General features: G+C 42.4%; 1 protein-coding gene, 1 non-coding gene and 1 pseudogene across 3 annotated transcripts in view; all 3 read left to right on the plus strand.

Annotated features, from left to right (window-relative positions):
• The window catches only part of chd1 (chromodomain helicase DNA binding protein 1), a 35,581-nt gene that overhangs the window by 5,087 nt on the left and 4,253 nt on the right, over positions 1-26,241 (plus strand). For both annotated transcript variants that reach the window (XM_038970265.1, XM_038970266.1), the window contains 30 exons: positions 3,000-3,183; positions 3,575-3,679; positions 3,943-3,995; positions 4,105-4,251; positions 4,815-5,089; positions 5,833-6,058; positions 6,186-6,286; positions 6,498-6,676; positions 7,326-7,450; positions 7,838-8,054; positions 9,294-9,383; positions 9,735-9,925; positions 11,016-11,204; positions 13,560-13,722; positions 14,614-14,766; positions 15,248-15,319; positions 15,544-15,693; positions 17,446-17,594; positions 18,910-19,006; positions 19,450-19,545; positions 19,888-20,064; positions 20,345-20,505; positions 20,718-20,759; positions 20,851-20,984; positions 21,423-21,561; positions 22,658-22,808; positions 23,142-23,264; positions 24,346-24,483; positions 24,910-25,161; positions 26,080-26,208. In XM_038970265.1, coding sequence (XP_038826193.1) covers positions 3,000-3,183; positions 3,575-3,679; positions 3,943-3,995; positions 4,105-4,251; positions 4,815-5,089; positions 5,833-6,058; positions 6,186-6,286; positions 6,498-6,676; positions 7,326-7,450; positions 7,838-8,054; positions 9,294-9,383; positions 9,735-9,925; positions 11,016-11,204; positions 13,560-13,722; positions 14,614-14,766; positions 15,248-15,319; positions 15,544-15,693; positions 17,446-17,594; positions 18,910-19,006; positions 19,450-19,545; positions 19,888-20,064; positions 20,345-20,505; positions 20,718-20,759; positions 20,851-20,984; positions 21,423-21,561; positions 22,658-22,808; positions 23,142-23,264; positions 24,346-24,483; positions 24,910-25,161; positions 26,080-26,208 — 4,408 coding nt within the window. The remainder of the gene's footprint in view (positions 1-2,999; positions 3,184-3,574; positions 3,680-3,942; positions 3,996-4,104; positions 4,252-4,814; positions 5,090-5,832; positions 6,059-6,185; positions 6,287-6,497; positions 6,677-7,325; positions 7,451-7,837; positions 8,055-9,293; positions 9,384-9,734; positions 9,926-11,015; positions 11,205-13,559; positions 13,723-14,613; positions 14,767-15,247; positions 15,320-15,543; positions 15,694-17,445; positions 17,595-18,909; positions 19,007-19,449; positions 19,546-19,887; positions 20,065-20,344; positions 20,506-20,717; positions 20,760-20,850; positions 20,985-21,422; positions 21,562-22,657; positions 22,809-23,141; positions 23,265-24,345; positions 24,484-24,909; positions 25,162-26,079; positions 26,209-26,241) is intronic.
• Positions 12,817-13,039, plus strand: LOC120026616. Its single transcript, XR_005473187.1, has one exon. It is a non-coding gene; the product is annotated as a small nucleolar RNA SNORA53 (small nucleolar RNA).
• Positions 24,716-24,834, plus strand: LOC120026622 (annotated as a pseudogene).

Here is a 26,241-nt window from a genome sequence, read left to right on the forward strand (position 1 = left end):
ACCAACAATGACGAGACAGCCATCAGGGAGGAGGTAAGGGCTCTGGGAGTGGTGCCAGGAAAAGAACCTCTCACTCAACATCGTCAAAGCAAAGGAGATGATTGTGGACTTCAGGAAACGGCAGAGGGAGCACCCCACTATCCACATCAACGGGACCGCAGTGGAGAAGGTGGAAAGTTTTAAGTTCCTCGGCATACACATCACTGACAAATTGAGATGGTCCACCCACACAGACAGTGTGGTGAAGAAGACGCAATAGCGCCTGTTCAACCTCAGGAGGCTGAAGAAATTTGTCTTGGCACCTAAAGCCCTCACAAACTTTTACAGGTGCACAATTGAGAGCATCCTGTCGGGCTGTATCACCGACTGGTACGACAACTGCACCGCCTGCAACCGCACGGCTCTCTAGAGTCTGCCCAACGCATCACCAGGGGCATACTACCTGTCCTCCAGGACACCTACAGGACCCGATGTCAAGGACATCAACCACTTGAGCCACTGCCTGTTCACCCTGCTATCATCCAGAAGGCATGCTCAGTACAGGTGCATCAAAGCTGGGACTGAAAAACATCTATCTCAAGGCCATCAGACTGCTATAGAGGTCGACTGATTTAATTGGCATGGCCGATTTTCAAGTTTTCATAACAATCGGTAATCGACATTTTTGGACGCCGATTACATTGCAATCCACAAGGAGACTGCGTGGCAGGCTGACCACCTGTTACTCGAGTGCAGCAAGGAGCCACGGTAAGTTGCTTGCTAGCATTAAAGTTATCTCATAAAAAAACAATCTTAACATAATCACTAGTTAACTACACTTGGTTGATATTACTAGGTGAACTAGCTTGTCCTGCGTTGCATATAATCAATGCGGTGCCTGTTAATTTATCATCTAATCACAGCCTACTTCGCCAAACGGGTGACGATTTAACAAAAGCGCATTCGCGAAAGAAGCACAATCGTTGCACCAATGTACCTAACCATGAACATCAATGCCTTTCTTAAAATCAATACAGAAGTATATATTTTTTAAACTTGCATATTTAGTTAAAAGAAATGCATGTTAGCAGGCAATATTAACTAGGGAAATTGTGTCACTTCTCTTGCGTTCAGTGCAAGCAGAGTCAGGGGATATGCAGCAGTTTGGGCTGCCTGGCCCGTTGCGAACTGTGTGAAATCAATTTCTTCCTAACAAAGAACGTACTTATTTTGCCATAATTTTACATAATTATGACATAACGTTGAAGGTTGTGCAATGTAACAGCAATATTTAGACTTAGGGTTGCCACATGGGAATATTGAAGACTCATGTTAAAACGAACCACCAGCTTTTATATGTTCTCATGTTCTGAGCAAGGAACTTAAACGTTAGCTTTTTTTACATGGCACATATTGCACTTACTTTCTTCTCCAACAATGTTTGCATTATTTAAACCAAATTGAACATGTTTCATTATTTATTTGAGACTAAATTGATTTTGTCTTTTAAGTTAAGAAAAGTGTTCATTCAGCGTTGTAATTGTCATTATTACAAATGTGTATATATATATAAAAATCGGCCAATTTAATCGGTATCATTTTTTTGAGGTCCTCCAATCGGTATTGGTGTTGAAAAATCATATTCAGTCTAGACTGTTAATTAGCCATCATTAGCACATTAGAGGATGTTGCCTGTATACATTGTCTTGAAATCACTGGTCACTTTAATAATGGAACACTAGCCACTTTAATAATGTTTACATATCTTGCTTTGCTCATCTCATATGTATATACTGTTTTCTATACTATTCTCTACTGTATCTTAGTCTGTGCCGCTCTGACATTGCTCATCCATATATTTATATATTATTAATTACATTCCTTTACTTAGATTTGTGTGTATTGGGTATATGTTGTGAAATTGTTTGTCAATTTGTTTTTAAATTGAACCTTAAATTAACCAGGCAAGTCAGTTAAGAACAAATTCTTATTTACAATGACGGCCTACCCTGTCCAAACCCGGACAACACTGGGCCAAAAGGTTGGATATTAGTGCACTGTCGGAGTTAGAAACACGCATTTCACTACACCAGCAATAACATCTGCTAAACACGTGTATGTGACCAATAAAATTGGATTTGACTTCACACAGTCATTGAAGAGGAGTGGGGCAACATTCCACAGGTCACAATCAACAGCCTGATCAACTCTATGCAAAGGAGATGTATCGCGCTGCATGAGGCAAATGGTGGTCATATCAGATACTGACTGGTTTTCTGATCCACTCCCCTACCTTCTTTTATCTTATTATTTTTACGTATCTGTGACCAACAGATGCATATCTGTATTCCCAGTCATGTGAAATCCATAGATTAATGCCAAATTCATTTATTTCAATTGACTGATTTTCTTATTTGAACTGTAACTCAGTAAAATCTTTGAAATTGTTGCATTTATATTTATGTTCAGCACAGTATTGTTTTTGTTAACCAAAATATGGCATAGTGATTTATTTACATGCTCATGTAGAGAGTACAGATATGTTTTGCATCACCATTAACATGTTATTTAGCTTCTACCTAGTCCTTACCAACGGCCTCCATACTCAAGTTTAGCTGTGTTGTTTGAAGGGCTGGAGCACCACATATGCTTTATATTGTTGTTTTGAGGCAGAGTGAGATATGCACATTCGCACGCAGGAAGGCAGTGTGCTCACAACTGAGTCATCTAAAATGAAAACTCTTTAGACATGGCTCTAGGATTTCCTAAGAGTTCTGTGTGTGTTTAGTTATCAGTGCTAGACTTGGGCAGGAACACACCTAGAATTGTCTACTGCTTAAGTACGGGCACCTCTTAGAAGGCATACATTTTTATTTAAAAAATATTGCAGAGTTCTGGCACCTAAATGTAAATGGTACAGGCACCCAAAATGACTACAGAGTCCAGACACCTATTTCAGTCCACTTCAAGTATAGGTTATCGTGTTGATCTTAGTCTAAGAAATAATTTGTTGCTTGCAGCAACTCGGACGATGAGTCCGGGTCGGGCTCTGGATCAGGCTCCAGCTCCAGTTCCAGCTCCAGTAGCAGCTCAGGAAGTGGCTCAGGAAGCGGCTCAGACTCCGGCAGCCAGTCCGATTCCGACTCTGGGAAATCCAAGGAGAAGAACGAACCAGAAAACAAAGCCAAGATCGACGGAGCCGAGGTAGGAACACCGACATTCACCTAAAACTACGTGAAATGTAATTTTGAAATTGATTCACTGTGGTTAGCACAAACATGATCTTGTCAGGTTGAAGTGAAAGAGTAGAGGTTGGATAGTTCAAACAAGATAAGCGATCTAATCAAAAGATCTGAGTTCTGGGGCTGTATGTGTCAAGCATCTCAGAGTAAAAGAGCTGATTCAGTATCAAGTCTCTCCTTACCATGTCATCTTATTCATTGCAATCTAAAAGGCCAAATTGAACCTAAATCAGACCATTGATACATATGACCCTGGTCAACAGCCCCATTTTGTATTTCTGTTGAACAAGAACTGTCTTGTCCACGGGGGAACTGTCCTTGACTTGTAGCTGACGCTCCTATCTTTATCTCAGTTCTGGAAGTCCAACCCCAGTATCCTAGCAGTTCAAAGGTCAGCTATGCTCAGGAAACAGCAACTCCAGCAGCAACAACAACAGAGCTCTTCAAACAGTGGATCGGTGGGTGGCGTTATTAATCATTCTAATTCCATCGTTATTCAAAGTGTGTTCTAAGGCTCAAATTCAGTGAAGATGGGAGATTTTTTTTTAAATTTGAATAACATTTCACTCAGATTTATAGCCTGGTGTTTGGTGGTAGTTAGTTCTGTCATTCATTGATTTGGTAATATATAGGTTATAACGCACAACATTACACCCAGGTAGGCTAGAACATGTTATTTGGGACTTCTTTTCTAATCTGTTTTCCATTTGATGTTTTTTAGGATTCGTCGAGCAGTGAGGATTCAGATGACGACTCGAGTGGAAAGAGAAGAAAGTGAGTTGTACTCCCTGACACCATTCAGTGGTGATATCAAACACGCTGACTGTGGGCTATACTGTGGGCTATACTGTGGGCTATAATGTTGGTATAATGCTCCCTCTAGATCGGGTTCTGGATCGTCCTCCGGGTCTGGGTCGGGTTCTGGAAGTGGTTCCGGTTCTGACTCGTCAGCACAGGAACAGGAGCACAGTGAAGAGTCGGATGATTACGAGCCCAGTCATAAAGTCAAAAGCAGGAAGCTTCCAACCAAGTAAGAGTGTTTTTCCCCCTCGAAAGCTGTTGTATGCCAACAGATTACTATTTATCTTATCGAGACACCTAATTTTTGCCCTTTCACTGTGGAAATAGTTCATTTTCAAAATTTATACCTATTAGGTCCATTGATCCCATAGATCAGTTTGATTTTAGCCCTAGTATCAGTATGGTAACAGTTTCTGGATCCAAACCAATCCTTTTAGAATGGATGCTCAGCCACCACAATTCATCAATTGACGGTCAATGCACTCTGGCTATAAAGATGTGCTATGTTGTTGAGGCAGCTAGCACGTAAGCAGTTCACGGCACCTTTTAGACCTGCTGTAATCTGTGTATGTGACAAATATAATTTGATTTGAAGATCAAATGACCTTTAAGGGTCAAGGAGAGGAAACACCCTTTCAGTCATTGACTAGAACTCTCACAGAACAACATTTCTGCTCATATGTTGGGTCCATATGTTGCAGCACCACTGTCTGGTACTTCGTAACTCTCCTGTTCTCAAAGCAGTTGTCCAGAACTCACCGTAACGTGTCTGTCTGCTCTCTCTCCCTTCAGGGCCAACGCCAGAAACGGGAAGAAGAGCAATGTGCAGAGGAAAAAGGCCTCTGCGGGCTCATCCTCGGACGACGACTACGACGGCAAGAAGTCGTCGTCGAACCAGGGGCCCAGGCGCCAGGCCACGCAGAACGTCAGCTACAAGGAGGACGAGGAGCAGAAGACTGACTCTGACGACCTGGTGGAGGTGTGCGGGGAGGATGTGCCTCCGCCAGACGAGGATGAGTTTGAGACCCTGGAGCGCGTGATGGAGACGCGGATAGGGAGGAGAGGAGGTAAAGGGGAAAAACCAGAAGAGTCAATGTACCCACTCAACTAAGTTGATAGTTGCCATGACGCCCTGGTAGCAACCTAGACAGAGGTCCTGTACATTTTTACATATTTAGTTATTTATTGTGTTCTTTTCATTGTTTTTTAAAATCATTTTCTTATTAAGTTTTTGTTGCATATATCTGGTGTTTTTGAGCCACGGATTTGCAGATTGACTGACCGGTCAACTCTTTTTGTCTTGGCTGGCTAGGTTGAACATGTTTTGTTTAAAAAAATGCATCTGGACAGAGTACCAGCTTTTTTTATTTCACCTGGCTGCTTGTAGCGTGAGAGGAACGGGAGAAAGTGGTGAGGCAGAGTGCTCGTAGTGAGGATGACTGGCTACTACTCTGTTCTTTGTGTAGTGAGCTTTCTGGCACTCAGAGCTGCTGAGGCATCCCTGCATCAGAGTGGAAGAGAAGTCCAGTGACTATAAGACTCAGGCTGGTACCCAGACTTGCCCTGTACCAGATCATAAGAGTAATTTACCATCCTCTGACCTGCTCCCTACTCTGACACCATGAACTGACCCTCTCCACCTGCAGAGGAAGCAGCTTTCAAAGACATAGTCTCTTTTAGTTGGCCTGACCTGGCATGATATATTACGTGCTTGTTTGTTAGTTTAAAAAAAAAAAAATAATAATAATTAATATTCCCATACTAAACACTGGTTGTTATTCCCCCCCCCCCCCCCCCCCCCCCCACACAGCGACGGGAGGCACCACCACAGTGTACGCAGTGGAGGCGGACGGAGACCCCAACGCCAACTTCAACACCAACAAGGAGGCGGGCGAGCAGCAGTACCTGTTCAAGTGGAAAGGCTGGTCCCATATCCACAACACCTGGGAGACGGAGGAGACGCTGAAGCTGCAGAACGTTAAGGGCATGAAGAAACTAGACAACTTCAAGAAGAAGGAATCGGACAAGAAGAAATGGTAAGATAATTAACCCGCGAGGGGAAAACAGATGTGTACGTTTCAATTGTAATGTGGCCTTGGCTATTGGTTGAAAGGTGTGTTTTTGAGTTCCAGGTTTTTTTACTATAATGTTTTCCTTCTCCAGGATAAAATGTTCTTCACCAGAGGATGTGGAATACTTCAACTGTCAACAGGAACTCATGGACGACTTACACTCACAATATCAGCTGGTGGAGAGGATAATTGGTGAGATGTCCTACTGCCGAGGCATTCCTTTCATTGTTTACAGTTTGGGGCTCGGACATAGGATGAAATGTATAGAGCAGACTACACTACTTTATGCAGAGTCGGTCTTGTGGTAGTTCTATAAATAACATTCTTAAAGTATTGCCTAAACATTTTGTTTTGATCGGGAATTGCACCTTTTTAACATGTATTCTGTTTTAATGTCACCCAGGGCATTCAAATCAGAAGTCGGCGGCGGGTTTTCCGGACTACCTGTGCAAGTGGCAGGGCCTGTCGTACTCCGAGTGCAGCTGGGAGGACGGAGCCCTCATCTCCAGAAAGTACCAGAAGAGCATAGATGACTATATGCGCAGAAACCAGTCCAAGACCATTCCCTCCAGAGACTGCAAGGTAAGGAGTAGGGTGATATTGCCCCTAGACCAGGTATAGGCGACTAGATTCAGCCGCGGGCAGATTTGTCGGGGCTGGAACATAACTATAATAATTTCTACACTGCAAATTGACCACAACTAAGCCCCAAAATAAATTGTACTTAGAAAATAACAATTTCATACACTTAGACGGGAACAGTGTAGGCCGTCATTGTAAATAAGAATTTGTTCTTAACGGACTTGCCTAGGTAAATAAAATACACAATCTCGTGTGTATATATATATATATTTTGGGCTGTTCTTGAGTACAGATTTCCTTTTAGCCTAATTCCTGGTTATTTGTCTTTTTTATTTAACTTAACCAATTTCCTCCACTTATAGCCCCTCGTGGTCTGTCCTTGCGTAGCACATCGGATTGGATTGGAGAGGGGAAGTCAGCAATGTTGTCATTTTTCTGTTACCTATCCATTCCCTTTAAAAGTTGAGGACCTGGCAAGGACCCAGTTGTAGAGACTTGGGATCGTTTTAGGAACCTGGCAGTAGTTTGAGTAGTTGACTTAGAGCGGTCGTCCCATTTTTGGAATGACAGAACTGTCTGACTCGTTGCAATAACTTGTTTTAATTTTTAACTTCAAACTCACTCACACTTTCTCCTGTCTCCCCGTCAGGTGTTGAAACAGAGGCCGAGGTTTATTCCCATGAAGAAACAGCCGTCCTATATCGGTGGAGAAGGACTGCAGCTCCGAGACTACCAGTTGGACAGCTTGAACTGGATGGCTCACTCATGGTGCAAGTATGTCATAGTCTTCTTGAGCTTCCGTTGTTGTCACCATGGTTGTTGTATCCCAATTGTTTGCAGAATTATTTTCGTGTATATATATTTTTTGCTAAACTCAGCATTTGGGTGTTTCATAATTCATATTAAATATCACTGTTCGAAACCCAGACATCCTGAATTTTATTTCGATTTCACTTTTCACCATCTGAAACCAGACAATAAAATCACTTAGAATGACTTTACTGAAGATTTAAATTAAATAAAAATTAAAAAATAAACTTTTTTTGAATAAGGACCAATACATTTTTTGTGTCATTATTTTTTAATTAGAAAAAAAAATTGTTTGCATCATCCCGTCGGTGCCCCTAACACTTTTCTCACCATCCTCTCCTCTTTCCCCAGGGGGAACAGTTGCATCCTGGCAGACGAGATGGGCCTGGGAAAAACCATCCAGACCATCTCCTTCCTCAACTACCAGTTCCATGAACACCAGCTGTATGGACCATTCCTGCTGGTGGTGCCCCTTTCCACGCTCGTCTCCTGGCAGAGAGAGATCCAACTGTGGGCCCCCCTCATGAACGTGGTGGTCTACCTGGGTGACATTAGCAGCCGGGGCATGGTAGGCTACAGCCGTAGTGATGGATATGATAGAAGACATGGTAGTTATGGGTATGATGGATGACATGGTAGTTATGGGTATGATGGATGACATGGGAGTTATGGGTATGATGGATGACATGGGAGTTGTGGGTATGATGGATGACATGGGAGTTGTGGGTATGATGGATGACATGGGAGTTGTGGGTATGATGGATGACATGGGAGTTGTGGGTATGATGGATGACATGGGAGTTGTGGGTATGATGGATGACATGGGAGTTGTGGGTATGATGGATGACATGGGAGTTGTGGGTATGATGGATGGCATGGTAGGCTACAGCAGTAGTGATGGATTTTCTAAGAATATTTTGAAGATAAATACACAACGGATAGATTGAGAGGACTAGAGTACTAATGGTCAATAGCGAATTGTAAATAGGAGTTGGGTTTCAGTTCAACATATGTTCAGAATCGGTGGAATGCCACTGCTGAACTCAGGGCAACGTGTGTCACGTTTTCATTGGTCTGTACATTGAGTCGGGGGCAGGATACTTGTTATTTGGCCATTGGCCAAGTTGTACTGCAAACACTTCTGATTGGTCAAACCCAGGCTATGGTGGGGGGGGTTATAAATAGCATCCTGTTCCTTTGTTCGGGGGGGGAAAGCTGAGGACGGGAGACAGAACATCTACCTCCCAAGCATAACATCTTGATTTGTCCTTCTCAAATAAACCTATTTTTTGCCTTTGATTTGTATTGGAGTTTGTTATTGAGAATAGCATACATTTCTAACAATATGATCGATGACATGATAACCTACAGCCTCAGTGATGGATATGATTGGGGTATACATTAATATTCCCCATTAGATTATTTATGATTCAGAACAGATGAGAGGGTTTTTCAAACTGCTGATATTGCATAGGGGTTCCCGAGTGGTGCAGCGGTCTAAGACACTTTATTTATTTAACCTTTATTTAACTGTATCACAACCGGCCGTGATTGAGGGTCCCATAGAGCTGCACATAATTGGCCCAGCATTGTCCGGTTTAGGGTTTGGCCGGGGTAGGCCGTCATTGTAAATAAGAAGTTGTTATTAACTGACTTGACTAGTAAAATAAAGGTTAAATAATAGGGGTTTTTGGTACTTGATATTTGAGGAGTGTTTTACAATGAAGTTACTATTTATAGATTGAGACACCTTTTCTATGAGTTGACGCTGCATTTAATTATGAATTCCTCCTTTGTTACTTTTTAGATCAGAACACATGAATGGATGCACGTTCAGAACAAGAGACTCAAGTTTAACATCCTGCTAACAACATATGAAATTCTCCTAAAAGATAAGGTAAGATCACATTTCTTAGATCTTTGTGAGTTGAAAGATTTTACTCTCGAAGAGCAATAATCGTCATTAATCAATTAATGATTTACACAATAATACCTGAGCTAAACTGCACACACAGAGGACAAAAAATGGTATCCACGAGTTCATCTGATTCTGGGGAAATAGATCAAGTGCTTCTTTGCCAAAATCATGAAGTATCCCTTTTAATATAGTCATTTAGCTTTTGCCCAAGAGATTTACGTGTCAACATTAACATGGAAGACCCAACCCTGGTGTGGCCATCACCATGTGCTAACCCAGTGAGCCATTAGCACCACATTGTGTAACTACCACTTTGTGTCCACTATGCAGGGATTCCTGGGGAACGTGCCATGGGCCTTTATCGGCGTGGATGAGGCCCACCGGCTGAAGAACGACGACTCGCTCCTTTATAAGACCATGATGGACTTCAAGTCCAACCACCGGCTGCTCATCACCGGCACGCCGCTGCAGAACTCACTCAAAGAGCTCTGGTCACTGCTGCACTTCATCATGCCCGAAAAGTAGGTCACCTAGCCGGTGTGTATGTGGTGGGGGGGTGTTGACTGTCCTATTTTGATTTAATTGTGTGTGTGAAGACTAGCTGTCCTATATGAGTTAACGGAGTGGCTGCGTATCCGATGGTGCTCGTTTAGTAAAGTTAGATCAAAGCTGAATCAATGTCTGAAAATATCACAATGATCACAGTATTCTACATAACAGAACCGTGTATATAATAGCATAGTATAACGTTACTGTAAGACGACAACACAGCATTTTTCTTTCATGTGGCCAAAACTCAACTGCGAACTGCACTAAGCAAAATACACTGGTATGCTATGCTACAGTTTTAACACCATCTGCTCTAAAATTAGTTCACTGGCAATCATTCCAAGCAACACTGTAGGCTCCTTCCAAGCAACACTGTAGGCTCCTTCCAAGCAACACTGTAGGCTCCTTCCAAGCAACACTGTAGGCTCCTTCCAAGCAACACTGTAGGCTCCTTCCAAGCAACACTGTAGGCTCCTCCCAAGCAACACTGTGGGCTCCTTCCAAGCAACACTGTGGGCTCCTTCCAAGCAACACTGTGGGCTCCTTCCAAGCAACACTGTGGGCTCCTTCCAAGCAACACTGTGGGCTCCCTCAAAGCAACTCTGTGGGCTCCTTCCAAGCAACACTGTGGGCTCCTTCCAAGCAACACTGTGGGCTCCTTCCAAGCAACACTGTGGGCTCCTTCCAAGCAACACTGTGGGCTCCTACCAAGCAACACTGTGGGCTCCTACCAAGCATTGTCCAGCGCCCCTGGAGCAATTGGGTTTAAGTGCCTTGCACTTACAGTCACATCAACAGATTTGGCACCTTTTCGGCTCTGTGATTCGAACCAGTGACTTTTCGGTTAGTGGCCCAACGCTCTGTGTGAAGACTAACTGTCCTATATGAGTTAATTGTGTGTGTATCAGAGAACTGTCCTCTGTAATATCATGGGGTGACTGGGAATTAAGGTACCAAGCTGGTTGAAATATGTTTTGTTCTGTTTCATTGTCCTTGTTCTGGAGCTTTTGGTCCTCAGAGCATTGCTGATGTCTGGCCTTCTTCCCGTGTTTGTGTTTTCAGGTTCCACTCGTGGGAGATATTTGAGGAGGAACATGGGAAGGGTAGGGACTCTGGCTACACCAGTCTACACAAGGAGCTGGAGCCCTTCCTGCTGCGTAGAGTCAAGAAGGATGTGGAGAAGTCTCTTCCTGCTAAAGTGGAGCAGATCCTCAGAGTGGAGATGAGCGCCATTCAGAAGCAGTACTACAAGTAAGACAGATAAATACTACTCATTCAGAAACGGTACTACTGGTAAGAAAAGATATGCATTCTTTTCAGAAACAGTACTATGAGCAAGAACAGAGAATTAGTACTCATTCAGAAACCGTACTATAAGTCAGAACAGATAGATACTACTAGGGTTGGGTACGGTTAAGCGAATATCCGGATATCCGAACGGATGTTAGTATTCGTTAACTTGAGTGTGTAAAATTGAGAACCAAAATGTAGGCCTATTTTAACAAAAAAGCTGTCTAAATTAAATTACTATTTATTCAGAAACAGTACTACAAGTAAGAACAGATGGATATTAGTGTTGGTGATTTGAACAAAAATCCAAATTGGGCAAATATATATTTTTTGCGATTACGATAAATCATTTTTGGGAGAGATGCTAGAGCTGGGCGATGTGGACCAAAAGACATATTGTGACTAATGGAACTATTTTGTTCGATAACAACATACATTTTACTTTATACTTTACACATATTTTTTCTTCTGTGTAAAATAACATTATTTAGATGGTAGACTGATTTTTTTTTTTTTTTTTTAACTACTTCATACTTTATCCAGGAAGCATGATTGATATTTTTTAAGTGCAACTTGTCAAAATGGGATCCAGAATGATCAGATTTATTTGTCTCTTCAGAGAATTTCCACACATCTTTGTGCACATTGTCCTACAGGCTATATTATTCACCACATGAGGAAGTGGGAACGCAAAACACTTAGCTAGATTGCTATCTCTAAATATGATATTGTTGCTAGATAGTCATGTAGGCTAATTGATTAATCTATTAGTAAATGTAGGCTAATGTCCTACAATAGCTTTCCAACACTAGGACTAGGTTACTTGATGTAGGCCTGTTCACTGCAAATGGAGCGCTGCGCTCCCTGGGCACACCTACTCCGGTTGTAAAGTTGTGTCATGAACTCAATATTTAAAGGTGAGAAACAAGCTGTGACTCTCCTCTCTGTAACTACAACAGTAGTGTCTTTGAAAACTGTATTTTTCCTGCAATTTTTGGGAATGGACATATGCTTGTGCTTCTGATTTGCTTCTCTCCCTCCTCCGTGCGCACGGTGGAAGTCAGCAGCCAATAGCGAAACGGGGGGACAGGCAAACACTTTCATAGCAGGAATCAACATGATGATATTACTGTTGACCAAATAATGGTTCTAGAACAATCTACAGGAATGTTGTGTAGAAAAAACCACAGAAAGTTGTTGACGTAAGCAAAATGTCGACGAATGTTGACGTAAGCAAAATGTCGACGAATGTTGACGTAAGCAAAATGCTTGGGTAAGAGGAAGGCAACGTCGCTGTCTGTAATTTTTGGTTTATCGTTCAACTAGATACTACTCATTCTGAACAGAACTACAAGTAACATAACTCAACTCTCTGCATCATTGCAATGCAAATGACCAGAAGCATGAAACCAATAGAAACTAACATGGGAGCAGAATAGATCAATGTTTATGCACATCAAGGACATTTCCAGATATTCAGTTCCACAGCTTAGACCCAGTTGGCCTCATTTAACACAATATATTGATCAATTACATCAAAGGAATCTCTCTGATATAACATTTTAGGAAGATTTGAACACTTCTTAGATCAACCTCTGGAGGGTGCGCCTGTGCTGGTGCTGTCGTCTCCGAGTGCTGCAGCTTCAGCACCAGAACTGTGCTGTACAGTCGGAGGTGTTTTAGTCATTGGCGTTGTAGAGCAGTCTACCTGCCTCCCCAGCCCTCCTTCTGCACTGGCAACTCTCAGTTATACTGTTGGGAATCAACCAGTGCAGCTTGGCTGGGGGGTGGACAACACACCCCTTTTTTAGTTCCACTGGGACTGTGGGGGCTTCATCATGAGTGTGCAATGTTCCAAAAGATATCAATGATGTACTTCACCTTTTATATAAATAAACCAGTCAGCTACCTCGCCTCAATATACTTGTAAACTGGCATATGGCTCCATAACACAGAGGGGCTATTTCCCGGACAGAAATGAATCTTGGATTCATTTGCACTTTTAAACTGGACTAAGGAAAATTGAACTTCTCAAACATGGTATAAAATAGACCTTAATTAATCTGGATGGAAATTAGGCCAAGTCTAGGTATTTAAGTGCGGGTATAAACTAAACCTAGGATGTAGGTGTAACTTCAGGTTTCCTGTTTATCCTGACTGAGTTGAAAGTTAATTTGGAGTGCTCCTTTTCCAAATGAGTTAATCCAGAAATTAATACAAATTGTATTAAATACATTGCAAATGGTAGTAATCATGCTGTATTGGGGTATTTATTTTTATTTTTTAACTACTAAGCGTGTGTGTTGGGTGAAACAGGTGGATCTTGACGAGGAACTACAAGGCCCTGAGTAAAGGTACCAAAGGTAGCACGTCTGGCTTCCTTAACATCATGATGGAGCTGAAGAAGTGCTGCAACCACTGCTATCTCATCAAGCCCCCCGAGGACAGCGAGTTCTACAACAAACAGGAGGCCTTACAGGTGAGTGGGGTGGGGGGGAATAAATGTACATGCAAACTTTAACTTTTCATTTGTGTGACACTCTTTACTCACTCAATTGTCAAACCTTGGCATTAAGGCATTCTGGAGGGGTGAGAGCACGTCCACTGACTTGAAGCCTAAATTGAGTTTTAAATGTGGGAAAGTAGCTGCATCTCACAGTCTTGGGTTTTGAAAAATTATATTATGCTAGCAGATTCATTACTTACCAACAACTGCTGGACATTCCAATAACACTACATCACGTTTTCCTAACAACACTAGCCACGCAGGGAGCAGGCCTGCCCCGCAAGTGCAAGGGGGGGTTGCCTAGCAACACGTGCCTCTGAGGGAGTTGACAACGTGATTATTATTTATTTTTTTATCTGTTCAGGCCGAACAGCTAGCACGTCAGCTAAAATGGCTTTGAAAAAATATGATTTCAGCTAATAGGAACAACAATCTAATAAAATATCTACATTCACTAATCATAAACTATTTTCATATAATAAAAATGTTGGCACATTTGTGGGCAATATTTTTTACATTGCCTTAAAGAGTGAGAGCTGTGTAAACCTCAACCCTAAAAAAAAATATGCTGAATGTGTGTGTTTCAGCCACAAGCCACTCATCAGTGTTAGTTGACATGTTTTGGCTGTTACATTGGTGCTACTCTTGTGTTACACAACTCTTTTATAAGTTTACTCATGGACTGTGGTGAGAGGCCTATGTTTAGTTACCGTTGGCCTCTTTAATAAGAAGGTGATGCTGAGTTTTGTCCAATATTCATATTTCAGGATATTTATTATTTATATTGAATTCTTTCCAGAGTTTGCATGGATGCACACTAATCTCTCCCCCTGCCCCTCGCCCTCTCCCCCTCTCCCCCTGCAGCACCTAATCCGGAGCAGCGGGAAGCTGGTGCTGCTGGACAAGCTGCTGCTGCGTCTGCGGGAGCGTGGCCACCGTGTGCTCATCTTCTCTCAGATGGTCCGGATGCTGGACATCCTGGCCGAGTACCTGAAGAGCCGCCAGTTCCTCTTCCAGGTCAGCAGCTCACTGGCTCCTTATGTACAGATCTAGGATCAGCTTCTACTCTCCTAATCCTAAACTTAACCCATTAGTGAGAGAAATTGTAAACTGACCCAAGATCAGTGTTTAAGGGCGACTTCACCACATTCCTCTTCCTATCCCCTTCCCATATACTGGTGTATCGTAGATCTCCAGGAAGAAGTTTGGGCAGCCCTGCTTTAAGTAATGTGTGTGTTGAATCCTCCCTAAAGAAATCTGTTAACAAGATAATTTTTTAGCAAATCTTGTATTGACTCGGATGGCTTACTAAAAATGGTAAATAAGGTGCTTTCCTAGTCAGGATTCAGCTCAGTGGTCATCTAAGCAAAGTACCTAGAAGGTCCTAAAGTTACCATACTTAAACCCCTAAAGATAAGCAAAATACAAAAACATTTAAACGTTGAAGAACATTGAGAGTTTGCTGGGACGAGGACTAAAATGTGTCTCGTCTTTGTAGAGATTGGACGGCTCCATCAAGGGAGAGATGAGGAAACAGGCGCTGGACCATTTCAACGCTGAGGGCTCTGAGGTAAGTGTGGAATGAATGCACCATAATATCTACTACTGCGCTAACAGCCAGGGTTGGGGACAAATCAGATTACTTCCTGAATCGAGTTGAAAACCCCAACCCTGCTAATTTTACTCAATAGTTTTACTCAATAATTCACTGATGGGGTGAATATATAATTGGAAATCTACTGTAATGAACCATCTTACACCCCACGTTATTACATCTCACTTCCTACCGTCCAGGATTTCTGCTTCTTGTTGTCAACACGGGCGGGCGGTCTGGGCATCAACCTGGCGTCGGCCGACACGGTGGTCATATTTGACTCGGACTGGAACCCACAGAATGACCTGCAGGCCCAGGCCAGAGCCCACAGGATTGGCCAGAAGAGACAGGTATGCAACCAATTACTTTGTGAAGTTGACTTGCGGTCAAGTTCAACGTCAAGTTTTGTTACCAAATGACAAAGCAGCTAAGAAACCAAAATGGCGTTGATTAATACAGGTTTTAGAGCCTTGTGCTATTGGTCTTACCATCTATGTGTAGTGTAGAGGTCAACTGATTATGATTTTTCAACACCGATACCGATTTTATTGGAGGACCAAAAAAAAGCTGAAACCGATTAAATTGGCCGATTTTTATTTTATTCTATATATTTTTTAAATATATATATATATATTTGTAATAATGACAATTACAACAATACTGAATGAACACTTATTTTGACTTAATATAATACGTAAATAAAATCAATTTAGTTTAAGTTCCTTGCTCAGAACATGAGAACATATGAAAGCTGATGGTTCAATATTCCCAGTTCTTCAATATTCCCACTTAAGAAGTTTTAGGTTGTAGTTATAGGAATTATAGGACTATTTCTCTCTCTACCGTTTGTATTTCATATACCTTTGACTATTGGATGTTCTTAAAGGCATTATAGTATTGCCAGCCTAATCTCGGGAGTTGATAGGCTTGAAGTCCTTAACAGCGCTGTGCTTCAAGCATTGCGAAGAGCTGCTGGCAAACGCAGTAAAGTGCTGTTTGAATGAATGCTTACGAGCCTGCTGCTGTCTACCACGGCTCAGTCAAACTGCTCTATCAAATCATAGACTTAATTATAATATAATAAACACACAGAAATACGAGCCTTGTCATTAATATGGTCAAATCTGGAAACGATCGTTTCGAAAACAAAACGTTTATTCTTTCAGTGAAATATGGAACCGTTCCGTATTTTATGCAACAAGCCAGGCAGCCCAAACTGCTGCATATACCCTGACACTGCTTGCACTGAATGCAAGAGAAGTGACACAATTTCCCTAGTTAATATTGCCTGCTAACATGCAAATATTAACTAAATATGTAGGTTTAAAAAAATATATACTTGTGTATTGATTTTAAGAAAAGCATTGATGTTTATGGTTAGGTACATTGGTGCAACGATTGTGCTTTTTTCGCGACTGAGCTTTTGTTAAATCATCACCCGTTTGGCGAAGTAGGCTGTGATTAGATGATAAATTAACAGGCACCGCATTGATTATTTTCAACGCAGGACAAGCTAGTTAAACTAGTAATATCATCAATCATGTGTAGTTTGATGTTTTTTTATAAGATAAGTTTAATGCTAGCTAGCAACTTACAGTGGCTCCTTGCTGCACTTGCGTAACAGGTGGTCTGCCTGCCACGCAGTTTCCTCATGGATTGCAATGTAATCGGCCATAATCGGCGTCCAAAAATGCTGATTACCGATTGTGTGAACTTGAAATCGGCCCTGCCAATTAATCGGTCGACGTGTAGCGTATATTGATGTGTACAGTATACAGGGCTCATCTGTAAAATAGATCTTGGTCTCAGCATGACTCACTGTCAAAATAAAATAATTATATTAGAAAACAGGCTGTTGTTTGCACAACACGCGTTGTCAAGTTCTATTGATACCCAATGACCGCAGGCACGAGACCAAGATACATGGTCATATGAGTCCAATACATGTTGTATTGAATAGTTCTGTAAAGCTGTTAATCTCTTCTGATTTTGTCACTCACCCTATATCCTAAACAAACATGCTTTCCCAGTGGGAACAGAACGTCTAAAATAAAGCATTACGTAGTTGTGGACATCCAACATGAAACCTGTATGTCTCCCAGGTGAACATCTACCGCCTGGTGACTAAGAGCTCGGTGGAGGAGGAGATCATTGAGCGGGCCAAGAAGAAGATGGTGCTGGACCATCTAGTCATCCAGAGGATGGACACCACCGGGAAGACGGTTCTCCACACCGGCACCGCCCCGTCCAGGTACACAAATACACACTGAAAACACACTCACATCTCTAGGTACTTACATACAGACAAGAGTCCACAAACTCACGCGAGAACGCATGCAAGAGTCCACAAACTCACGCGAGAACGCATGCAAGAGTCCACAAACTCACGCGAGAACGCATGCAAGAGTCCACAAACTCACGCGAGAACGCATGCAAGAGTCCACAAACTCACGCGAGAACGCATGCAAGAGTCCACAAACTCACGCGAGAACACATGCAAGCGCACTTACTCTACACATTTTTACATTTTAGTTATTTAGCAGACTCTCTTATCCAGAGCGACTTACAGGAGCAATTGGGCTTAAGTGCCTTGCTCAAGGGAACGTCAACAGAAATTTCACATATTCGGCTTGGGGATTCAAACCGGCGACCTTTCGGTTACTGGCCAAACACTCTTAACCACTATTCTACATGCTGCTTTACACGCATACGCACACACACATTGCCAGTTACACCTTACACTCTCAACTACAACAACAAAATGCATTCTTCCTCAGTGTGCTTAGTCTCTTACAAACACACACCCTATAGCTACCCTCTAGATGCTTACTCACAAACACACACCCTATAGCTACCCTCTAGATGCTTACTCACAAACACACACCCTATAGCTACCCTCTAGATGCTTACTCACAAACACACACCCTATAGCTACCCTCTAGATGCTTACTCACAAACACACACCCTATAGCTACCCTCTAGATGCTTACTCACAAATACACACCCTATAGCTACCCTCTAGATGCTTACTCACAAATACACACCCTATAGCTACCCTCTAGATGCTTACTCACAAATACACACCCTATAGCTACCCTCTAGATGCTTACTCACAAATACACACCCTATAGCTACCCTCTAGATGCTTACTCACAAATACACACCCTATAGCTACCCTCTAGATGCTTACTCACAAATACACACCCTATAGCTACCCTTTAGATGCTTACTCACAATACACACCCTATAGCTACCCTCTAGATGCTTACTCACAAATACACACCCTATAGCTACCCTCTAGATGCTTACTCACAAACACACACCCTATAGCTACCCTTTAGATGCTTACTCACAATACACACCCTATAGCTACCCTCTAGATGCTTACTCACAAACACACACCCTATAGCTACCCTCTAGATGCTTACTCACAAACACACACCCTATAGCTACCCTCTAGATGCTTACTCACAAACACACACACCATCCTTCTGAGGTGTTCACGGTCATGCACACACCCTTGCAAGGTTTTTTGTGTTCTCATTTGGAACTTCCATCACTTGCAGTGCCACTCCGTTCAACAAGGAGGAGCTGTCGGCCATTTTGAAGTTTGGTGCCGAGGAGCTGTTCAAGGAGCAGGAGGGGGAAGAGCAGGAGCCTCAGGTTTGTCACTCACCTCATCACTATCACGATACTATGTTACACTTTTTTTTTGTGACAAAAAAGGACACAAAGCGGGCTTAACTTTAAAAACCTGCTTAATTTAAAATAGTTATATATTGGGGGAGGGGGAAACAAATGTGACTGGATGGGAAAATAAGGCTGTTTTCAACAAGATATGAATTATGCTTCATGTTTTGTTTACTTGCCATGATACTAATGAGTATCGCGATACTGATATCCTGACAACCCTAATCCTTATCATTGTAGGCTTAACTGTGGTACTTTGCAGTTCCTATTAATCTCTCATGTTGCATTTGTTCTGGTGTCGACCTATATTGTCCCTGTGTGTCTGATGTTGGTTGACAAATTCAGGTTCCCCGCTGTGGATCGATAAAGTTAATACGTTTTTCATAAACTGACTGTTTTCGGTTTCCCTCTGGCAGGATATGGACATCGACGATATCCTGAAGAGAGCCGAGACCAGAGACAATGACCCCGGCCCCTCCACTGTTGGAGAGGAGCTACTCTCACAGTTCAAGGTATATATCACGTTCATCGCAAGTAAAGGCCTTTTAAAAATAACCACTAATGGAAAGAACGGCACTAGTAAGAATGAAAAGAAGTACAATAGTGTTTTAAAAAACAAAAACAAATTTCATGTAAACGTAAAGGGCAACATTTCTGGACACCGATTAAGTTTAGTCCTGGACAAAAAAATATTTATATGGATATTCTCCATTTACCATGCTATTTCTAGTCCAGGACTAGGCTAAATCGGTGTCTGGGAAACAGGCCCTAATAAGAGTAAAACAAATAAAATGATAAGTCAATCCGCTGAGCCTCTATGACCTCTCGACCTAACTCTGACCCCTCCCTGCCAGGTGGCCAACTTCTCCATGATGGAGGAGGAGGAGATCGTCATGGATTCTGAGCGCCACCATCGGGGCTGGGACGACATCATCCCCGAGGAGCAGCGGCGGCGGATGGAGGAGGAGGAGAGGCAGAAAGAGCTGGAGGAGATCTACCTGCTGCCCCGCATGAGGAACTGTGCCAAACAGGTTAGCTAGAGGGTCACTCCCTCCTCTCTCTCACACACACACAGCAGTACTCTCCAATGGAGAGATTTGGTTTGTCAATTAATCAAAACAGGAATGCCAGATTTGTCTAAATGTTTCTGTCTTAGCATTGTAATAGACTGGTATCTTTTTTTGTCTTCTAAATTAATATGTTGTGCCGAACAGTCCCGTCAGTGGATGATGTGCTGCGGGTTCCATTGAAACCCTCAGAGAACATGGTTCTTATTATAATAATACATTGTTGTTTGATATATGGTTCCAGGTCAACTTTAACGGCAGTGAGAGCCGGCGTAGTAGAAACAGACGGTATTCCGGCTCCGACAGCGACTCCGTCTCGGATCGCAAGAGGCCCAAGAAACGAGGACGGCCTCGGACCATTCCACGAGAAAACATCAAGGGCTTCAGCGATGCTGAGATACGAAGGTAATCACTACACATGAGATGCATTCCAAATGGCATCCGATTCCCTTTACTATGGGGATTTGGGGAACATTTTGGGATACGTGATGTCTTCTATCCTGTGGGAATAAGTCCCTGAAAAGTCCCCCCCCCCCCAATACCCTTTGGAGATGTAGAAAATGCACTCACCTCAATTACCTCGACTGCGCCTCACAACTTTGTCTTTTTCTACATAGATTTATCAAGAGCTACAAAAAGTTTGGTGGACCACTTGAAAGGTAACTGCAGGCAAAAACCCTCTATGTGGTTTCAATTATTTGACAACTTTTGTCAACATGCTATTTGACCAACCAAAAATCAATCTCTCAGACTGGATGCTATCGCCCGTGATGCCGAACTAGTGGACAAGTCTGAACATGACCTGAAGCGTCTGGCGGAGACGGTTCACAACGGCTGTCTGAAGACTCTCCGGGAGAACCCCTGTGGACCAGAGAAGACGTCAGGTACTTTCAGTGTTTGACTTGTACTGAAATAGGTGCCGATACTAATTTTGGGTGCCATTACTGTTTTATATTTAGGTGCAGGAGCTCCACAATACATTTGAGCTAATAATCTATAAAAGGAACAGGACCTCAAACAGTTTAGAATTTGAGGTGCTGGTACTCACCTCCGGTTAGCACCTGCCCAAGTCGAACCACGGGGTACTTTACACCGTTTGTCTTGTCCCTATCCATCCTTCCATCCCAATATATTCATCTCTCTCTCCAGTCCATCCCTATCCATCCTTCCATCCCAATATATTCATCTCTCTCTCCAGTCCATCTCTATCCATCCATCTCTCCTGCTAATTCAAGTCAAAATCCACTGTTAAGTTGCTCAATAAGTGGTTGTGTTGTTATGCCCCTGGTTACTGGTTTTAAACCTCTCTGCCTCACCACCAGGAGGCAGAAGAGGGAAAGTGAAAGGCCCTACGTTCAGGATCTCGGGCGTCCAGGTGAACGCCAAGCTGGTGATCTCCCACGAGGAGGAGCTGGCGCCGCTCCACAAAGCCATTCCTGCCGACCCTGATGAGAGGAAGAGGTCTGTCTACATTCGGTCTCATACCTCAAACTTGGGTTACGTCCCACATGGCTTCCTTATTCCCTATTTAGTGCACTTTTGACCAGGGTCCATTTGGAACAAAACCATGCTGCTTTTACTCAACTCCTCCATCACACAACAGTTAATTGTTTCAAGTTTTACACTCGCATAGCAGCCAATACAAGCGGAAATCCCTTGGCATAACAAATAGCATAAGCCCATCTAAATCCACACCATGTATTAAATAGCATAGGCCCATCTAAATCCACACCATGTATTAAATAGCATAGGCCCATCTAAATCCACACCATGTATTAAATAGCATAGGCCCATCTAAATCCACACCATGTATTAAATAGCATAGGCCCATCTAAATCCACACCATGTATTAAATAGCATAGGCCCATCTAAATCCACACCATGTATTAAATAGCATAGGCCCATCTAAATCCACACCATGTATTAAATAGCATAGGCCCATCTAAATCCACACCATGTATTAAATAGCATAGGCCAGGGGTCTTCAACATTTTCTTGCCCAGGGACCCACTTCCTGGCAAACTGGTGAACCAGGAACCCTCACCATACATTAGCAAAAATAAATGCCTATTGACTGGGTCGCCTATTGACAGTTTTTTTTTTTTCAAAGTCTACTATATTTCAGATTCTCCAGTGAGTCTAATCAGCTTCAATTAGTATAATTTGCTCAATATTAGGAGTTGTCATTAGAAATAACATTATTTTCTAATGTAGGTATGTGATTTTTTTTTTTAAGTGGTTTATTCTAACTATAATCATGAACATTTCAATACAAATAGATTTAAAAAATCGTATTTAATATTTTTTGCGGACCCCCTGCACTACCTATGTGTCTGCGAATCCCCGGTTGAAAACCCCTGGCATAGGCCTATCTAAATCCACAACATTTATTTATTCATTAAAGGACAGACATGACTTTCACAATGTTGTAAGAACTATGAAACCAATCTGTACTTACAATGTAAATATATGATTGTTACATACCTAGTTTTAGGACCAATTAATTTGAAATGAGACTTTCTACTCTTACTGAATCCAAACCCTTCTCTTTTCTTAGGTACACAATTCCATGCCACTCCAAGGCAGCACACTTTGACATTGATTGGGGCAAGGAGGACGACTCTAGCCTGCTCATAGGAATCTACGAGTATGGTTACGGCAGCTGGGAAATGATTAAAATGGACCCTGACCTCAACCTGACACACAAGGTGAGTCTGAAGAAATTACATTTGTGCACTACAGTTTATATAATACTCTAAAAACTACTACTACTACTTTGAATGTTGCCTCTATCATAGTCCGGTTTACAATCGCCAATATCAGCAGACGTCACATTGCTCTAGGCTATTATCATAATTAACAATAACAGTTAAATGTCATCGATAAGTGGTCTGTAATTTTTTGGTTCATTGTCCCAACTCTAAGAAGGACATGGTCTCACTTTAGAACGGGGAACTGAAACTGTCGTAACCAAGGTTACGGTAAGAGCTTTTGTGTTATAGTTGTATTCATTTACGCATCTGTTCCTTTGTGTGAACCAGCTCCTACCAGACGACCCTGACAAGAAGCCACAGGCCAAGCAACTGCAGACGAGAGCAGACTATCTTATCAAATTACTGAGCAAGGACCTGGCCAAAAAGGAAGCACAGAGGCAAGCAGGGACGGTACGTGTCCATGACTGGCTAGATCACACTCCACACACTATTATGGTGCCACGCCCACTTGACCCAGTTCCTGATCGAACTTAATTGTTTTCCTCCTTCCAGCCCATTCACAAACAATAACATTCCTAGCTATATGCAGGGGTGAGGAGTTGTGGCGCGTTTAATTTAGTCTCAAATTTACACCTTAAAGAAGTCTACAACTAAAGTTAGTCTGGGATTCTAAAAACAAAGTGGCCGCCTTGCCACTTGTTTTGGTAAGCAGATGAGAGATGAAAAGCGAGGGAATTTTAGCTTTTTAAATTCATAGACTATGCTCAAGATACAATAACTGACGGTCCAGTCCAACGAGCTGCACGGTACAAGACTGTGCTCTCCAACGGAGTTACCTGCGCTTCTGCACTGGTGCGCTTCACTCTGCAGCAATGTGATAGCTGCAAGACAAACAGTGGAGAAGTGTAGCCTTGTGCTTCACGTTCTTAGTTGTAGCGAAAGTCGGCCAATATTCTGTTTTACTTTGTGCATCGCTGACTATCAAGTCCAAAAATGTATGTACTAATCCCAGACTAGCTTTCAGGAATGTTGTTGATCTTGTGGATGCTGCCATTTGATCAGAGCAGAGACCTCTTTTGGTCTCTTTGTGATGTCTGGTCTGTATGACAGAATGTCAGTTCCTCCTAATAATGCGATGAGTTGAGCGGTTTTAGTTGGTGTCAAAAACAAGAAGTTAGTCATGAAAAACTGGCTGTAGTTTTATCGTCTCGTACTGGCATCCTGCAACGTCAACAACGTGTCAAGTGTCTCTGAAAAGGCTACGGTGGGAAAAAAGAAAATAAATATATAAATAGAATTACATATTTTATATATGTATGGACCAATGATTGAGCTGGCTTTGGCCATTAGAGAATCCAAATCCAAGTGTGGCAAATATAATCACCAGGAGGATGATTAATCACTCACTTTAAACATCCAATTGTGACATTGAAAGTCCAAAACCCAGCACACATTCTATTTCAAGGGCCCATGTGTTTTTTCAATTAGCTGTAAAGAATTATTAAGTCCCTTTTTGTTATTGTTGTTGTAGGCCAATTGGCGGAAGAGGAAACCGAGGAGTAAGAAGACCAAAGCTGTGAAGCCAGCCAAGGTGGACGAAGTGGTGAAGAGTCCGTCCTCTACGCCCCACTCAGACAAGTCCTCAGAGGACGAGATTGAGGAGGAAAAGGTATGTGGAACGATCAGCTTCCTCTCCCCCAATCCTTAACCTTAACCATTAGTGTCGAGAACGCCAAACTGAACAGAGATCAGCATCTATGGGGAAACTTTACCCTATTCCAACTATGATCGGAGACTCCTTATGGCTGTGGATAGTAGGCAAGGGATCCCTTAATGAAATAACAATGAGTAACAGATCAAATTAACCCCAGTAATCAGTCAGCTGAACTCAATGAATGGGCCCAGTCTGAAAATAACCTTGGATATATCAGTTGTCAAGGGAGACAGAACTGGGCTGTGGTACATTAAGCTTATTGCCTGCTCTGTATAGCAGTGTGATTAAACCCATGTGCCCACAAGCATACTTACAGAATTCAGTTAAGGTAATCTTGCATCGAGGCTGTCAAGCTATTCTAACCATCTCTCCACCTCCCAGGAGGTGGTCCCGGTAAAGCTGCCACCCAGAAGGGGCCGAGCGGAACGCGTGGTGGTGAAGGAGGAGCCTGAGCCAGAGGAGGAGCCGGAGCCGCCTGAGGAGAAGGAGCCCAAAGAAAGGGAGATGAAGAAAGAGGTTAAAAAGGAGAAGAAAGAAGAGAGCCGCGAGGTGAAAGAGAAGGACCTGAAAGAGAAGAAAGAAACCAAGCCCGTGGATCCAGTACATGAACAGGAAGAGGTCACAGGGGAGAAGGTAAGATGGTTTTGACTAGATGGGATACAGCTTTTGTAAGATTAGATTGTTTGTAGCAGGTTAGGAAAATGAATGTAGCAGGTTAGGAAAATTGGTTTAATGTTTGGAAAGGGTTTAGGCTTAGCTAAAATGCATTTGACGTTAATTTGACAGTGTTTCCCCTAGGTTTTTTTCAGTAGCGGTGGCTAGGGGGGGGGGGTAGTGGGCGTGGCCAATTACAAAAATGTTGATGCCCTACTCTTGACTGCATAGACAATGTTGCTGTTTTAAAGCAAATGTCCTGCAATTCTACACATTTTGTCATGGCCTTTGACATGTTTGCTATCTGAGTGACTCAAACATATTATAATAAAAATCAATGGGGGGGGGGGTGCCCGTCACTTTTATTTACATTTTTGATTCTCCCTGACTGTCTAGTTTTTATTTTGGTGATTGTTAATTCTCAAAGATGATCTTATTTAAAAATATATAACTCCATTATCTTTTCTACTTACTTTATCTGGTTTTGGTCATTTTAAGCTAAAAAAATATATATATATATTGGAGTGGGGGCAACAATTTAACAGTCCGCTGCTGCTAAATGAATATAGAGGAAACACTGTGACAAAAGCTGTATCCCTTCTAGACATGACCAGGTAAGACTTCACCACATTGTGAATAGTTGGAAGGAACTGAAAAACTTGAAGTGCAGTTCGTTGCACTGCAAATATGAATAATGTATTAGCACTTAAGTCAAGGTTGGTCACTTGTCTTTTTCCATGTGTGGTTTTAACACATTTTTGTGCACTATTAGTCATTTATTGTGCTTTATTGTGTTAAGCATGTAGGATCTTTGGTGTCTTATTTACAAGGTTTATAATGTCTCTGCGTAGCGTCTTAACAATTGTCACTTATTAATTGTGACTTTTTTTCCTGCAGCCGAGCGAGGTGAAGACTGAGGTACGGGAGAAGGTGAAGAAAACTTCAGACACTCCGGTCCACATCACAGCAGGGGGAGAGAACATCTCGGAGGAGTCGGAGGAACTGGACCAGAAGACCTTCAGTGTGGTAAGTCACACTGAGTTGGACAAAGTCTCAGTG

This window comes from Salvelinus namaycush, chromosome 31, assembly GCF_016432855.1.
Source record: "Salvelinus namaycush isolate Seneca chromosome 31, SaNama_1.0, whole genome shotgun sequence".
In the NCBI taxonomy this organism is placed as follows: Eukaryota; Metazoa; Chordata; class Actinopteri; order Salmoniformes; family Salmonidae; genus Salvelinus; species Salvelinus namaycush.